General features: G+C 45.6%; 1 protein-coding gene across 2 annotated transcripts in view; it reads left to right on the forward strand.

Moving 5' to 3' along the window:
• The first annotated feature begins 4,838 nt into the window (after nucleotides 1-4,838).
• The window catches only part of LOC147703193 (dynein regulatory complex subunit 11-like), a 404,962-nt gene continuing 393,261 nt past the window's right edge, over nucleotides 4,839-16,539 (forward strand). The window contains exon 1 of one of the 2 annotated variants that reach the window (XM_086931729.1): nucleotides 4,839-4,998. In XM_086931729.1, the coding sequence (XP_086787855.1) occupies nucleotides 4,988-4,998 (11 nt within the window). In that variant the 5' untranslated portion in view covers nucleotides 4,839-4,987. The remainder of the gene's footprint in view (nucleotides 4,999-16,539) is intronic. The other variant, XM_086931728.1, reaches the window with a different exon arrangement.

The following is a 16,539-nucleotide window of genomic DNA, read 5'->3' on the forward strand; positions in this document are numbered from 1 at the left end:
GAAATGGGAAGACTGCTCCCTCTGTGTGCTAGTGTTCTGGGTAGTGATCTGCTGGGAGGGTTTAAGGTATTCCAGAAATGGTCAGGCGCGCAACCCAGTAACCGCAAAGTATTGTTCTGTTATGAGGTATCAGAATCCAGGCAAAAGGGCGGGCGGTAATCCCTCGTAACCGCTCAAAGTTGGATCCTAGAATCCACACAATTGCACAAAGACAACAAAACCCCTGCACTGGAAAAACAACAATAATGTCTGGGTGACTTCTAGTTACTATAGCGTAGATAAAATGTGCACATCGAGAGTTTCTCAAAGTCAATAGTTTGCAAAGTGCCGAGAAATGAATTTCAATGAAGTAGAGTTCTTGGTAAAAAACACTGGTTTATTGTTCCAGTACAAGAGGAACAATAAACCGGTGTTTTTTACCAAGAACTCTACTTCATTGAAATTCATTTCTCGGCACTTTGCAAACTATTGACTTTGAGAAACTCTCGATGTGCACATTTTATCTACGCTATAGTAACTAGAAGTCACCTAGTGTTCTGGGTAGCTCTGGCAGAGAGCTTCACAGTGTCAGAAAGCACTAACCTTGTATTCTGGATTCAACACGAGTGATGTTTACTTCCCCCCTTCGCCGTATCTACTACCAACCAAACACACTTACAATATGTTAGGAGTAGATCCCGGAAAAGTGGAATGGCATAAGGGAGAGACTAAAGAGATACTGTAGCTTGCCGCTCTGACTTGCCAGTTGTGTGCAGTAAGGACTCCAACTGGTCATAGTGATTGTATAAAATGGATAAGACTTAAGGCCTAATTTATGGGGAATAGGTGTAGGGCAGCGCTGCAAGTCTTCTTGCTGCGCTATGCAAATGGAAAAGGACAAGAATGCACAGTATTTATGAAATACGGTCCATTCCTGTCCTTTCCCCTGTGCTGGTACACAGTTTGCTGCCTAATGCCAATGTAGGCATCCTTGCACCATGGTGCAATGGTGCCTTCATTGCAGGTAGGATTGTTTATGTGCAGGAAGGGCACCTTCCTGCACAAAAACAATCCTGAGAGGCATTTTACTCTTCGTATGTGTGCTATTTTGCAGCACACATGGTTATTATACCTGTTAGCGGCAGTCATCACTTGGAACCATTAACCTAATTGTAACTGGATTTATATTATCTACTCTGCGCTTTTGCTTGCACACCTAGAGCTCTTACCTTTCACGGTCATAGGAGCGAACTTCGTTTGGCGGACTTCGGACCTCGGAGGTGTCTTCCTCTTGCTGGACACCATCCTGGAAGTTATCCTGCACAGATTGGTGGAAGAGACGACCGGCTCAACCTAGGGGCCCCTTCGCCCATCGACATCCTTCTCTGGCCCACTCTGCCACAGCAGCTCTGCCCCCCTGCTGACCAGGTCGAGACCCACAAAGGCTCTGGAGGGTCCCTGCTGACCTGGTGGGGTTGCTGAGCGGAGGCATCGTTGATTGACCCAACAGCTCGGCGGAGTGACTACCAGGCAGCCGTGGACCTGGAAGCTATCCTGCACAGAATCGCGAAAAAGACGACCGGCTCGTACTAGGGGCCCCTCCGGCCACGAACATCCACACAGGCTGGGGCTTGGCCTGCTCCGGCGGACGTGCATTGGGTCCTGTAGACCTAGGTTTCCTCTGCCACAGGAGCTGTGCCGCCAGCGACCTTGCGGGGCCGTTGAGCGGAGACATCGATGGTGGTCCCGGGAGCTCTGCGGAGCGATTGCCAGGCAGCCGAGGACCGCAACGAGAGGCGGGAGAGCTCTTCCTCTCTACGCGGGCCAGGCAGCAATATGCCCCCGGTGACCCAAGATCGGAGATCGGATCAGAGCGTGGCGGCTAAGCTGCCGGGCCACGCAGGCAGCGGGCCCTGGATGATCTCTTTGTTCGCGGAACTGGCCGATGATTGCCTCTTGTTTTACCTCTATCGCCCCCGATCGTGATCACTGGAAGGACCCTGGGGAGTGAGATCCTCCCCGCAGTGGGGGTGCCTTTGCGACTGGAGTCCTCGGTTGACTGAGGACTCCAAGACGGGGGAATTTGCATGGGAACAGGCTCTTCGCGGGGCCCCGCCCCTTCAGGAGTAGCTGTGCACAAAAGCGTTGATTCCACATTCAGCGCTCACATCGGAGCTAGTGATTCAAAGAATGATACACGCAGCACCCAGGTTCTGAACCAGCACTTCCCTCTACCTCCCTCTACTTTACCCTCGAGTAGATTATGGAAGTATTGCCCTGTGTGGCCCCCCTACATCGACAACCGCACCCCTAAGAGCCTCTATTAATGCTGCGGCGAGACTCATCACTGCCTCAAAAAAACGCTCTCACATCACTCCCGGCCTAAAATCCTTGAACTGGCTGACATACGAAGCTAGAATACACCTGAAAATCGCATGCATGACACACAAAGCTATACATCAAAACTCACCCAGTTACCTCGCTCAGAAACTGACAATCTTGAGTGGCTCAAGAACCACAAAAAGCGCAGAAAATCTTCTTTTGAAACCTCAAAGATTCCACAAGAAAAAAACATATAAACGCTCCTTCTCAGGGATGGCGTCCAGGATCTGGAATGCCCTCCCTCCAGAAATCAGACTTATCTCATCCACGGCATCTGTCAAAAAAGAAGTAAAATCACTCCTCTTAGCTAAACTCACTTGAATTTAGACTAAAGAAATCTCGTGACTCATTATTTTTCCTCGCATGACTATGTCCAGCCTGACCACCTATGCACCGTTACTACCTTGCCTTGGCTCTATTGTTAACCATTTGCTCATCTTTGCACTAAATGACTTGTTTAATTATTATTCCTCTGTTCTTGGTATCCCATATGTGTGTAAAGCGTTCTGATATCCGTAAGGATCTTGTTCGCGCTCTAAAAAACTTTGAAAATAAACAAAGGAGGAGAAATAAAAATATTTCTCCTTGTTACTCCTGCTCTTGGGGGCGGCGTAATGTTTTGGTGCTACCCCAGGTATACATAATTAAGTAAATCTGGGGCAGCATCAAAATCCGTGGGTGCTGCATAGGAAAACTCACCGTAACACCCATGGAACGCCTCCTTGACACGGAGTAAGGCAAGGCAGCGGCTTGCGCTGCTTTGTCTTGCTCCTTTTCTATGAGGACACGCAGAGTGACTTTACGTCGCCTCATAGATATGACTGAGAGGCTTACACTGCTGGAGCGGCAAAAAAAGTGACGCTATAGCATCGTAAATGAGGCTCTTAGTGTCCACATTCATAGGCAACTATATACCTTCAGATTATATGTGATTCTTTTGTTGAGTGAAACATCTGATATTTCTAAAAACGTACACTTTAGATATATTTTTAACTCCTTATGCATATAATATGGATCCCCTTTAAGCATGGCCGGAGATTGAGATGCAAAAGAAATTGAAACATGAAAGTTTTTGCTAAAGACATGACTGAAAAGGCTGGCTAGCTCCCATCCTGAACTTCCTTGTTGTTCTTTTTTTGCAGTTTTATATAGCGCAAACTAGGCCAGAAGGTACTGGAGCGCTTTCATATGATACATTACACAAGGACACATTCATATTTTATGCACAGGATATTAACTGATTTGCCCAGACTAACAGGACGTTGAGCTGACACAGAGTCTCGAAACTTGGGGCATATTTACAATGTTTTGGCATAGGGGAGCACTGCAAGCCTTCTAGTTGTGCTGCCCTATGTCACAAGAAAAGGTCAAAAATGAGCTGTATCAACAAGATAGAACGCATTCCTGTCTTTTCTGCCAGCGCTGGCGTACTATCTGCATCCAAGCACCAATGCAGGCACCCTTGCACCGTGTTGTTGGCATGATTGCTTTTGTGGAGGAATTGGCACCTTCCTGCACAAAAACAAAGGAGGTGTTTTCTTCATTCCTTGTGTGCTGCAGGAGGCAGAACATGTGGAAAGAGGAAAAAACAAGGTTTACTTGCTTTGAGAAGGAATTAGTTTTGGCGCTGCCCGAGATTAACGTTATTTTGTAAATTCTGGGGCATTGTCAAAAACCATGGCTGTTGCATGGGAACACCCACAGCAGCACCCATGAAACACCCCTTCCATGCAGAGTAAGGCATTCCCTTACTCCATACTTACAAGGCCATGAAAACCCATGCATGGTGGCTTAGCGTGGTCTAGTAAATACCGGCCAGCACACTCCACCTTCAGGGCGTCACAAAAGTGCCGCCCCGTGGGCCGTGGCGTAAAAGTGCTGCAGGAGCCTTTTAAATATGCCCCGATTTCCAGCTCCAAAGTCGATCGCTCTGGCCGTTACACACATCATCTTCCCTATACTTCAATAAATCGTGCTGTTTGAGTGCACATTTTCTGAGCCCTCCACCGCACATAACGTCAATTTTCATCAATGTGTGGTACAAATTTGCTTCTCTAAAATTACTCGACTTCATAATGCAGAAGCCTTAGTTAAATTACTTTTAAGCTTTTTCAAACACATAAATCATTTAATTTGCACGAATCTTCGTGTACTATACTGCCCTCTGAGGACGGTGTGGTACAAACGATGTCAATTCACCAGTTGTAAATGAGACGATCAAACTTGAACTTCGAGAAAGCAGTAGCCATCTCTTTAGTTTGTCTTTCCTCGGGCTTTGAAAGCGCCGAGCATCCACCCTCTACAGCCCCGACTCTGAACATCCAGGAAAGTGATATGGGACATCCGAGATTCTGACGACAGAGCTTCTTGTGACGTAACGCAGCTAGTCAGAGGAGGGGCGTCTGGGAGATCATAGTCAACCAATGAGCTGACGGGACAAGTTGTTCCGGTAACAATGGTTTTACGGACCGGAACGTGTAACCATGGAAACTGTAAACAAGTGGCACTTGCGAAAGAGCTCTGAGACCCTGAGGAAGGAGAGTCTGGAAAGGGGAGCAGATAAGCGAGCGACAAGAGTCCGCAGCGCCTCGAAGTTCACTCGGCGGAGATCAGATAGCAACCTGCCATGTCTAATAGGTGCGTGCTATATAACACAGTGACTGTGACTGACTGGAGTGACCCCACTTATGATGTGCCCCACTCCGGAACTGATCCCAAACCTAGAAGTCCCCGCCTGACTATCCCAGCATTCAATGGGCGCCTAGCTAAAAAGCCGCAAGTGCGTAAACAAGTCACACATGACACAGGGCCACTTGCCAAGTGCTGGCAGAATTATTGACTGCCAGGGAACTCCTTTGTGGCAGAGTTTCCCTGATAGGTGGGGTGGTGGTGGTGTTAAAAGGGAGAGGAGGTGGGGTGGGAGGACAGTGCAAGCTTGAAAGCTTCAGGGAATGGGTCCCGTTACACTTAAAAAATGTACTGCCTGCATTGCTGGGCATGGGTCGTGCTCCATGAATTCTAGGCAGAGGTGCTACATTTTTCGATTACATGATTTATGCTAACACAGTGGTTCTCTGCTGATAACGTCTTCGAGGTTAATACATGGCACCCTTGTCTGGCATTAATAATTGGTTGTGTAAAGTCTATCCAGTGCTAAGGTACTACCTGTATTTTTCCACAATAGGAGTTGGCCTAACGGCTATGGTGGTCGACCTCGAATCTGGGGAACTGGGTTCGAGTCTCGGCAATGATGCTAAACATCTTGTGATTTTGGGCAAATCACTTAATCTCCCCATGCTTGACAAAAACATTAATGTGTCCTCATGTAATGCAACTAGTGCTATGTAAAGAGCTCTGATACCCGATTTGAGTCAAGTTCGCGCTATATAAAATTGCAAAATAAAATAAATAAACATAAGTACTGAATGAAGAGGAGACCTCCACAGAGATTGCGTTGTTTTCATGTCCAAAACTAGTACATTCGTACGATTTTCTGCAAATGATTGGTATTCATTCCCGTGTTACTACATCCCTTATTTTCTTCTCCTACTTGAAGTCGTGGGAAGTCCTTGAGCAGGACATGGAACAGACAGCTCCTCTATTAGTTGTAGAATCCCACAAAATACAGGAAGGTTGTCCAATATAGGCCTGAATCCCCAGACGATTAACTTCTCCAGCACCACATGGCTCGCCTGCTCCCCAGAAATATTCACTGACTCATCATCATCATCATCAATAGACTTTATTCTGTTTACACAATAAGAAACCATAAAAGTTACAGCTTACAAGTTCTATTACTGCACGCCAAGATTAGCGAGGGAGACTCCACGTTTCCAGTACCCCGCTAAACACCCGGAACGAACAATTCCATGCATTAAGAGTTTATGAAGTCCCCTGAGGAAGGGCGTTACGCTTGAAATGCATTGGGCGACTACAATTATGTGAAAAATGTTTCCGAGACATGGAATATGTTGAATAGTCATGAACATAATGATATACCTTGAACAAAATGAGAAATAAATGAATCATTCTACAAGAAAGTAAAATTTGTATGAAAATCTATGAAAGTTTGAAAAGGAGTGCATGGATGGAATGCATCTTGTGTTCACAGGATACATAGTTTAATGGTGATATATCTTGATCTTGGAAGCCCAGCAAGATTACCATCCATTGCACCAACGAAAGTACTACACTCAACTAACAATCTTCTAAATAACTACCCAGGAGTGCGGGACCCATAACAAATCATTTGTACATAAGTCCTTGAGCAGGACATGGAACAGACAGCTCCTCTATTAGTTGTAGAATCCCACAAAATACAGGAAGGTTGTCCAATATAGGCCTGAATCCCCAGACGATTAACTTCTCCAGCACCACATGGCTCGCCTGCTCCCCAGAAATATTCACTGACTCATCATCATCATCATCAATAGACTTTATTCTGTTTACACAATAAGAAACCATAAAAGTTACAGCTTACAAGTTCTATTACTTATCCATGTTAAAAACACAAGACACCTTACATTGAAAGTACAGACCCAAATGTACAGTACAGAAATTCTACTAAATATTAGGAAATTGAAGTATGTGGAGGGCAAGCACGATAATTCTAGTTACATTTTTTTAAAACAAGTTTATCATACGGTGCATATTCCAAATACTTTAAAGGTCCAAACATTTTCTATACTTCATCGAGCTGACTCAACCCAAGCACATTCCACGCCAGATCGTTCCATCCAGACATGGACCCTCCTTCCATGACCAATCAAGACTACTCTAGCCCTAGGGCTTGAAACCGAAATACAAAAGTGTAAGCACTCAATAGTCCAGGGTACCCGAGTGCTGCTAAGAAGGGCAGGTACTCTCCCTTTCAATATAAATAAGTCATGTACTGAGTACATGTGAGTAGCTGCCCATTTAAAGTACTGCTTAGCTGCAAGCTGACTGACCCGCTGAAGGACATCCAAAAATTACTGCCCAGTATAGGTGGTGTCGTCTTTATAAGGGCTTGTCGTTGCTAATGTCTTTTGGCAGTGTTGTTGTCATAGGGCCTTTGAATTGGATTGTTTTTCAAACTACTTTAAGAGTTAATACTCCCAATTCTTCAAAAGTCGTTTTTGAGGGGAGTCGGGGTAGTAAGTTTGTATGCCACTTATAGTTTGAAACCGAAACCACTCATAATAAATGTATAGTCCGAGCTAAACCTTATTTAAAAAAAAAAGCAACATGTGTTTTTATTCACTAGGTGTTCTAAGCAATTCTTTCTACCCCTTCCTCTCTTCAACTTTGTATCTTTGTATACTGCCCCCTACTCCCTACTTGTCCAAGCTTTTTTCAATTCACCCAGTTTAAATTCAAATATCTTTATTCGGTACTTAAAAAGATACCATTAAAGAGCATAAAAATACATGCATATAGTATTTAAAAAGCATTTTTAAAATTACATTTTAAGGACAATAAAAATAAGTCTAAAAAAGGGGCGAAATGAACATTAGATCATTGGGAATTTTATACAGACATTGATTTAGTCTATGGATTAATGTGGGCTGATGTTTTCCTGGTGTTCCTTAATCTAATGGCCACCTTAATAAAACTTATAATACAGAGTAGAGTATATGGGTCTGAGGCTTTTTGCAGAAAAAGGAGGGCTGCTTTAGCATGTCTCAATTTTTTGTTTTTCAAGATCCTTACTAATAAAAGAAAGTGAAGGGTATCCTGCGGAGACCTAGTGTTGCAGCCGCAGGTACCCTTCAACTCTACCGAGCGTGTGAAGCCTGTAGGAACAGCCAATAAATGGTGATGGAGATTCAGTCGGAACCTAGTCATATAGAATCTTTCCTGCGCATTGTGCATCACCGCTAGGTATGGTTCCATTCCAGGCGTTGTTTTTAGTAGACTATGGGCCACAACGGATGTTTTCCTGGTTTCAGCGTGGGGTCTTCTGGCAGATGGCCAAGCAGTGAAAAGTTTTTTAACCAAAATTTTATTCAGGTTGGTCATGGACTCCCAGTTATTTCTTCCAACTTATGTGCTTAATTTGTACCCACGAAAGTCTGTAAGGCTAAAAGTGATGATGATATTTGAAAACAAGTTGCTGACTGAATTACCACATACCGCCTTGTTAATCTTTGATTGACAAATGGTAAGAGTTTAATACTTAGCCGTTGAGGGGTCCTAATATATAAGTTGCTCTCAGTAATTATATAGTACAGTTACTGTTAGAGATTCATTAAAGGAATAAACTTCTGTTCACTTTTAGGTAAATGTGTTTCCGAATGCAGGGGTAATCTGACTTCCTATTTTAATTGTGGCTCAATGTTAGTGCATATGTGTTGGAGGGCACAGGAGTACTGTCGTGCAGGTTTAACTGTGTAGCACAGGCATTTTCTTGCTTGCACAATCACTTCAGATTGGTTTGTTTGTGCCTAGGCTGAGTCTTACTCAGTCTTTCAATGGGTGGGATTGTATGCCAGCCATTCAGTGGCACAGAGTGGGACGCCGGGTGCTAGCATTTATGATATGAAGTAAAACGAGATACTGAGGACAGTTAACAAAACTTTGAGTGTTGCATGTGAATCCAGCTGGGATCCTCGTCTCAGGAGAGCATTCAGTGGTATTTGAAGAGGTGGAAGGGGGTTGTTGGACTCTCACTGACACGACCCGAGGTTCTGACCTTCATAGCCAGGACTGCCAATGATTATGATCAGGGCAGTACAAGTATGTGAAGGTTCACATACATGACCAAAAAGATGCAAATAAGGAATAAGCACTTTGGGGTGGGAGAAGCACCTATTTCAACCTGCTAACATCATCAGTTCAACCAGAAGACTTGACTTCTTCCTCTCAGCTTATAGTAACTGATGCTGGCAATGCTGTCTCTCTTTGGCAAGGGAGATAGATAGTGATATTAGACCTGTCAGCCTTAGGATGGTCTTCCGCCAAACTTCCTGCCTTCACCCTTCTATTTTTCTGAGTTACTTTGTGGTTTGTGCTGGCTTTAGGACTCTGTGCCCTTTTACCACTGCTAACCAGTGCCAAAGTGCTTGTGCTCTCTCACTAAAACATGGTAAAATTGGCTTACACCTGATTGGCACATTTAATTTACTTATAAGTCCCTAGTAAGGTGGTATACCATATAGCCGGAGGGGGTAAATTATATGCTACTAGTGGGCCTGCAGCACTTTGGGACTTCCACCCTAGCAACCTTTATACGTACCCCTGGCCTTCTAATTCGACTTGGCAATATAACCCTCTTTCCAAGCTTAAAGCTTATTACATATAAGTAAGGCTCCCTGTTTTCCATTTTTACTGATTTTTACAGATAAATACAGACAGAAAACTATTTGTTTTCTTGTCTGTATTTATTTTTAAATGTCAATAAAAACGGAAATTTGGTGCTTTTTGAGTGATTCTAAATACACTTTGCCATGACTGCCACCCCAATAACTGTGTGGATTGATAGGTAAGGGGGTTAAAAAAGGAATTTTAATAAAGAGGCTTAAACAGCAGCAGATATGCAAAACACTGATACCCAAATCTGCATATTTTCATATAAGTGCATTGATTTATCTTCTGCAGGTGTTCATATCACTGAAAACTGACAGGCATTCAAGTGTGACTGCATATTTATTGGGTAAATAAATACCAGTTTCAGCTTTATTTTTTTCACAAACATCATAATGAATATGGATAAATACAGATAAAGTTGACAAAAAAGAAATATGGATAAATACACACAGAAATGTAAAAAAAAAAATACAATAAAACCGGGAGCCCTACATATAAGTCACCCCTAAAGTACACCTTAGACAGCCGACAGGTCAGGGTGCATTGTAATTAAAAAGTTGGACATGTACTTTTAAGTTTTACATGCCCAGGTAGTTAAAAACTCCTAAATTCTTTATGCAGTACTGTGAGGCTTACCTCTCCCATAGGATAGCATTAGGTAGCCTTATTACATTTAGTAAGTGCTAAATATGATTGGGAGCAAGTAGGGAATTCATGTTTCGTGTCTGGGAAGTTGTAATTTAAAATCTTCTTTATTGGCATAGTCGAATTTTAGATCACAATTTTAAAAATGGCACTTTTTTAAAGCTGGTATTTTTCCGGCCTGACTATTTGGTGCCTGCAGCCTGTTCCTGTGTCACATGACTCAGTCTAGCGCACAGTTGGACTTTGTATGTTCCTCTCAGACAGCCACACAGTATAGATATTAGGTGTGCCTATATGAGCCATCACTGGTAGGAGTGGGAGGCGGAGCTGGGCACAGTCCCACTTACTAGTCAATAGGCTATGCCCTGCCTTCACACAAAAAAATTCACAACAGCCCATTGTGCCTGCAGCCAGACTGGAACCTGGGCAGGGGACGCAGAACATTCCATGCACTTCAAAGGGAATCCCTAGAAACTTCTACTTCAAAGAAGGCACTGGGTATAAAAATACAACTCTCAGACCCACTCTTCATTACACATCTGGACCCGTGGAAGTCTCAGAAGAAGGACTGTTGTTCTGCTCTGCTGCAAGAAGGACTGCTACTCTACTTCATTGCTACTCATTGCCCTGCTGCCTGGGTGAAAAGGACTGGACCTGCATCTTGAACCTCGGACCACCAGAGTGACTCCAAGGGCCAGTTGAATAACCTCCTGATCAGAGCCTCAGGGATAGAAAAGGCTCCTACCTTCTTGAACCCTACACCTGGACTCTGCATGCTTGAAGGCCTAACGCCTCAGGTCGTGCCACCCCAGTTCTAGACCCTTGGAAGTGGGCCTGAAGGTGTTCTGCCAGCTCAGCTGTGGGCCTTGCTTAACCAATGGAGTGCGATGAATCACTCTTTAGCTCATTGCAACCGCCTTTGTGCAATGCACTTCGACACAGGACCACGTATTGCAGCCTCACAGCTCCTCGGAAATGCTGCTGTGCCACACATCCATGATGCAGGACCTTGAATAGCAGCCCTGCAGCTCCTCATAATTGCAAAAAGAACACTTAATGGACATAATTCAGAACAATGTCATACATTCACTCCACTAAAGAGAATTCCGGGTCTAAATCCATCATGTTTTTTCTCCCAATGCCATTCCAGTTTGAAACCAGCAATATGGAAATCAGTCTTGACTTCTGTGCCCCATGGGAACAGTCCAGCCTGAACTGCCAAGCCAGGTCCTCCCTCGACAGGAAACAAGCATCCTGGGACCTGATTTGCATATGGCTGTGTCTAAACTGGGGTGGCATGGTGAGCAAACGAATGATGGATTCAACCCAGATCTCTTGACTGGGGGTGAATGTTTGATTTGCTTTGCATTCCATCCCTCACCTGTATGCCTTTTGGTTTCTCGCCCTAAGTGCGTTGGGCATGCCCAGACGTAGGTCCCAGGCTCACTGTGCCACTGTTTTCTACCTAGCCTGGTTGATAAAGGGTTATGCCCCGAAACCGCCCCCAGGATGCTTGTTACAGGTCCAGGGAGGACCTGGCTTGGCAGTTCGGGTTGGACTGTTCCCATGAGGCACAGGGCAGAGACTGATTTGCATATGACTGGGTCTGAAGTGGGGTGGCTTGTTGAGCAAAAGAACAGTGGATTTGACCAGATCTCTTGACTGGGGGTGAATGTTTGATTTGTTCTGTATTCCATCTATCATCTGTGTGTCTTTTGCTTTCTCGCCCTAAGTGTGCCAGGTATGCACAGACGTGGGTCCCTGGCTCACTGGCTCACTGTGCCTCTGGATTCAACCTAGCCTGGCTGATTAGGGGTGCTGCCCGAAACCGGTCCCAGGATTTTTGTTTCGGATCCAGGGAGGACCTGGATTGGCAGTTCAGGCTGGATTGTTCCCTTGAGGCACAGGGCCCAGATTGATGTGCATGAGGCTGGGTCTAAACTGGGGTGGCATGGTGAGCAAAAGAATAATGGATTTAACCCAGATATCTTTTTACTGGGGGTGAATGTTTGATTTGCTCTGCATTCCGTCCAGCGTGTGTCCTATTCTTTCTCGCCCTAAGTGAGCCGGATATGCCTAGACTTGGGTCCTGGGATCACTGTGCCACTGGATTCAAGCTAGCCGGGCTGATGAGGGGTGATGGCCCAAAACTAGTCCCAGGAGGACTAGGCTTGGCAGTTCGGGCTGGACTGTTCCCATGAGCCATAGGGCCAAGACTGATTTGCATATGGCTAGGCCTAAACTGGGGTGGCATGGTGAGCAACAAAAGAAGGATGTATTTAACCCAGATCTTTTGACTGGGGGTGAATGTTTGATTTGCTCTTCATTCCATCCATCATCTGTGTGTCTTTTGCTCCTCATGCCTGTCACTGCCCTACTCATCCTCAACGCGGGACCTAGCTGCCTGGATGTCTGCCAACTGTCTCAAGCTCAACGGAGGCAAGACTGAGGTGCTGGTGGTAGGGGGAGACCGAGCGGCCTGGACGTCAGAGTGGTGGCCACCCTGCCTAGGACCCACACCAATCCCATGCCAGGAGGCGAGGAATCTCTGTGTTTGGTTCGACTCCAACCTTACCTTCGGACCTCAGGTCAACCGTGTGGTCGGCTCCTGTTTTGGGACCCTCAAGACCCTCTGGAAGGTCCTGGAGCTCCTTCCCATCAAAGCCCGCCAGACACTTGTGCACGCATTAGTCACGTTCAAAATGGACTACGGCAACCTGCTCTACTTGGGGACTCTCGAGAAGAACTTAAACTGCCTGCAGGTTTTACAAAACGCCGCAGCCCGGCTGGTCCTCAGACTGCCCAGAAGATCAGCATCTAAAACCGCGCTCCGAACACTACACTGGCTCCCGGTGAGATACAGGGTGGAATTCAAAGCACTCTGCACGTGTCACCGGATTATCAACGGCAGGGCACCTCTCCCCTTACAGGATCTCTTGACACAATATGAGCCTCTGCGTTCCCTTAGATCATCTGGCACGGGACGCCTGTCCATTCCTAAGGTGTCCAAAGCAAGGATGGGAGGCAGGTCCTTCAGGTACCTGGCGGCATCCAGCTGGAATAAACTCCCTGTGGCGTTACGCCTGGAACCCTCAGAGTCCATCTTCAGAGCTAAACTAAAAACATTTCTTTACGCCCAATAGTGGTTCACCTTATCACCTCTTCTGCTAGCGCTAGTATCTCAGCGCGGGGACACGCCGTCTGGCGTCACCATACGCTCTACAAAACTCCCTATTATTATTATTCAATGCTCCGCAACCAGGAGTTAAGGCACTTTGGGGCATATGTTCCAGGAGTTAACATTTCCTTAGCGTCAATTGTTTGATGTTATGGCAGCTTTTTTTTATCGCCGTATTTACAAGTTGCCGCTAACCGCAGTTAACGGCAGTTCCCTTCTTAAATGTGAATTTTTAGGATCGCCACTTCTGTTAGAGAGACTTAACGAAAATGAGATGTAATGTAGGCGCTTCCATGCAAAAACAGCTGCTAACCTCATTTTGCAATATTTACAAGGAATTCCTTGTATGGTGCACAACCAAAAAACTGTCTTTAACTCCAGTTAGAGACAGTTTTTTTAAGACCAGAAAATAGCTGGTCTTAAAAAGGGTTCAAACACTTGGGGCCTCATTTCAGAAGGTTTTGGTGCAGGACAGCGCTGCAAGTAAAGTTGCTGTGCTGCCCTGCAACACAACTACAGGGCAGGAATGTGCACCATCAATAAGATAGGGCTCATTCCATGGCCTCATTAATGAAAAGTGTTTCATCGATGTGACAAAACAGTGTTGCAAAACTTTTCACTTCGCCCTTCTTGCGACACCATGGACGCGCTGTATTCACTGTACGGTGCTCCATGTCGCAATTAATGACAGATACGTTTGGAATCCTGATGTATCTGTCAGCGCTAAAGTTATGCATTGCTGCAGTAGTGTCACAAGCATGATGCAACTCCAGCAATGCATGGGGCCAGCCTATCCCTGTGGGACTGCATCATCCTTATGCCTGCCATGAGGCAGGCGAAAGGTACTGATGCAGTGCCGTCCTACAATTGTTGCAGAGAAATCTGATGGATTTCACTGCGCCACTCTTATGAGGCTTTGTTGCGTGGGAACGCCCACCCTGCATACATCATACCTGATGCAGGTTTAATGGTATTATGTGGCACAGGGCTTCACCAGGTCACTTTCAAATATGGTGCAATGTGGTGCAAGAATCACACTGCAAGCATGTCAAGAAAGTGATGCATCAGCCGGTGAAACTGTCAGAAGAGGCTCATGAATAAGCCCCCCATCTTTTTCCCCTACGTTGGTGCACATTTGCTGCCATGTGCCAACGCAGGCACCCTTGCGCCATGGTGCAAGGGTGACTGGGTTGCGGAGTTGATTGTTGTGGCTCCATCTCTTCTCAAGGCCGTCTTCAGGTGGGGCTGGTGTAGTGGAGGGCGGGAGTGAACCAGTTGGCATCTTGGAGAGTTGTTTGCCTGGTCTTGTCTTGAGGGGTGCCAGGATGTCGACGCAGTTGGAGATACATCGGTGGAGGTTGCACACTGCAGTCTTGGCGTCTGTAAGCGTTGGCGGAGTGGTGGTGCTAAGGGAGTTATTTATTTTATTTATTTTAGGAGTTTTATATAGCGCTGACCTGATCCGAGGGTATCTGAGCCCTTTACAACAGTGTGATTTCAGAAATTGCAATAGTAGAGGAGTCTTAATCATAGGGAATCTGGATTTAACGAGTGCTGTGGATACATGAGGTAGTAGATGAGTCCTTAGGTAGCTTCATAGCATGCATTCATGAGGTAGTGCAGAAGTCTAGCAGCAGTCTCACCTCCCGGGCTAATTTGTTTGGTGGTGGACTTTGGTGGGACAGTACGATGCAGGGTCAGGAACCCACTGGATCACGGTTGGCTTGGAGGTGGCAGCTATACGTTTGGGAGGGACCGGTTGAGGAGGAAGGCTTTCAGGAGTTTTTCGAATTTGGGAACGATGGGGTGGTCCTGTTATCTACTGGGATGGAGTTCCAGATTTTGGGCGCGTTTCCTGCGAATGATCTGGCCGCGGTTTTTTGTTTGCGTGCTTTCATGGGGATGAGAAGGAGGGAGTTGGAACTCCTGAGGTTCCTTGTTTGGCCAGCCCTCTTTAGTTTGGCGGCCAGGTAGTCCGGTTTACCTGTGTGTAGGGCTTTGTGCCTGAGGCAGGCAGTTTTGAAGTTGGCCCACTGTTCCACAGGGAGCCATTTTAGTTCTCTTAGTGCTGGTGAGATGTGATCACATTTCCTGATTCCGGTGACCATTCTGGCTGCCGCGCTCAGGGTTGTTTTGAGGGGAGCTAGGTGGGCTTTACCAGTGCCGGTTAGGGTTGCGTTGCTATAGTCATAGTCATAGTCAAAGGGCAATGCCATTGACATCTGTCTGCCCCCTGTACGCAACTCAGCTTTACTCATCACCCCCCTGCCCCATGGTTTACCAACGATCTTAAAGTTATTAAGTCTAAATATAAAGCACTTGAAAGAAGATGGAGGAGATCATACTCTTTAACTTGTAAAGATGCTTACAAAGCTGCTCTTAACAGTTATCATTCAGCGTGTAAAGAGGCACGCATTTTTTACTTTGCTAACACAATAACTAAGGATTCTAATCGTCCTCAGGCTCTATTTTCGGTAGTGAAGAAGTTAGCTGGCTCTGATACCATCCCTCCTCCTCCTGTCCTTGATGAAAATCAATGTAACAACATTTCTGACTTCTTTATTCAGAAGGTTGAACTTATTTACAAGTCACTCTCTGCTCCTTCCCCTTCCTTGTGTAGTACGGCTTCTGCATTTGACCCTACATATCACAGTAATTGTGACCAGATAGCCAAGATTTCTTCCTGGCACCCATTTGAAGAGGAGTCTTTCCAAAATTGTTTTAATAGTATTAAATCTGGGTCTCCTATTGATCCTTTGCCTATTAACATCCTTTGTCAGCTCTCTGCCACATCGAAAGGCGTCCTTATCGATCTTCTTAATGCCTCTATGCAGAAGGCCTTGGTACCCCCCGAGTGGAAGCGAGCCATGGTCATCCCTTTGTTGAAAAAAGCCAGAGCAGATCCTTCTGTACTATCTAACTTTAGACCCATGTCTCTGCTTCCGGCTTTCTCCAAAATTTTGGAGAAACATATCAATACTCAACTGACACAACACATAGACAAAGTTGGCTTTCTTGATTGTTCGCATTCCGGGTTCAGAGCCAACTTCTCAACTGAAATCGCTCTG

This window comes from Lissotriton vulgaris, chromosome 7 (genome assembly GCF_964263255.1).
Source record: "Lissotriton vulgaris chromosome 7, aLisVul1.2, whole genome shotgun sequence".
NCBI lineage: Eukaryota > Metazoa > Chordata > Amphibia > Caudata > Salamandridae > Lissotriton > Lissotriton vulgaris.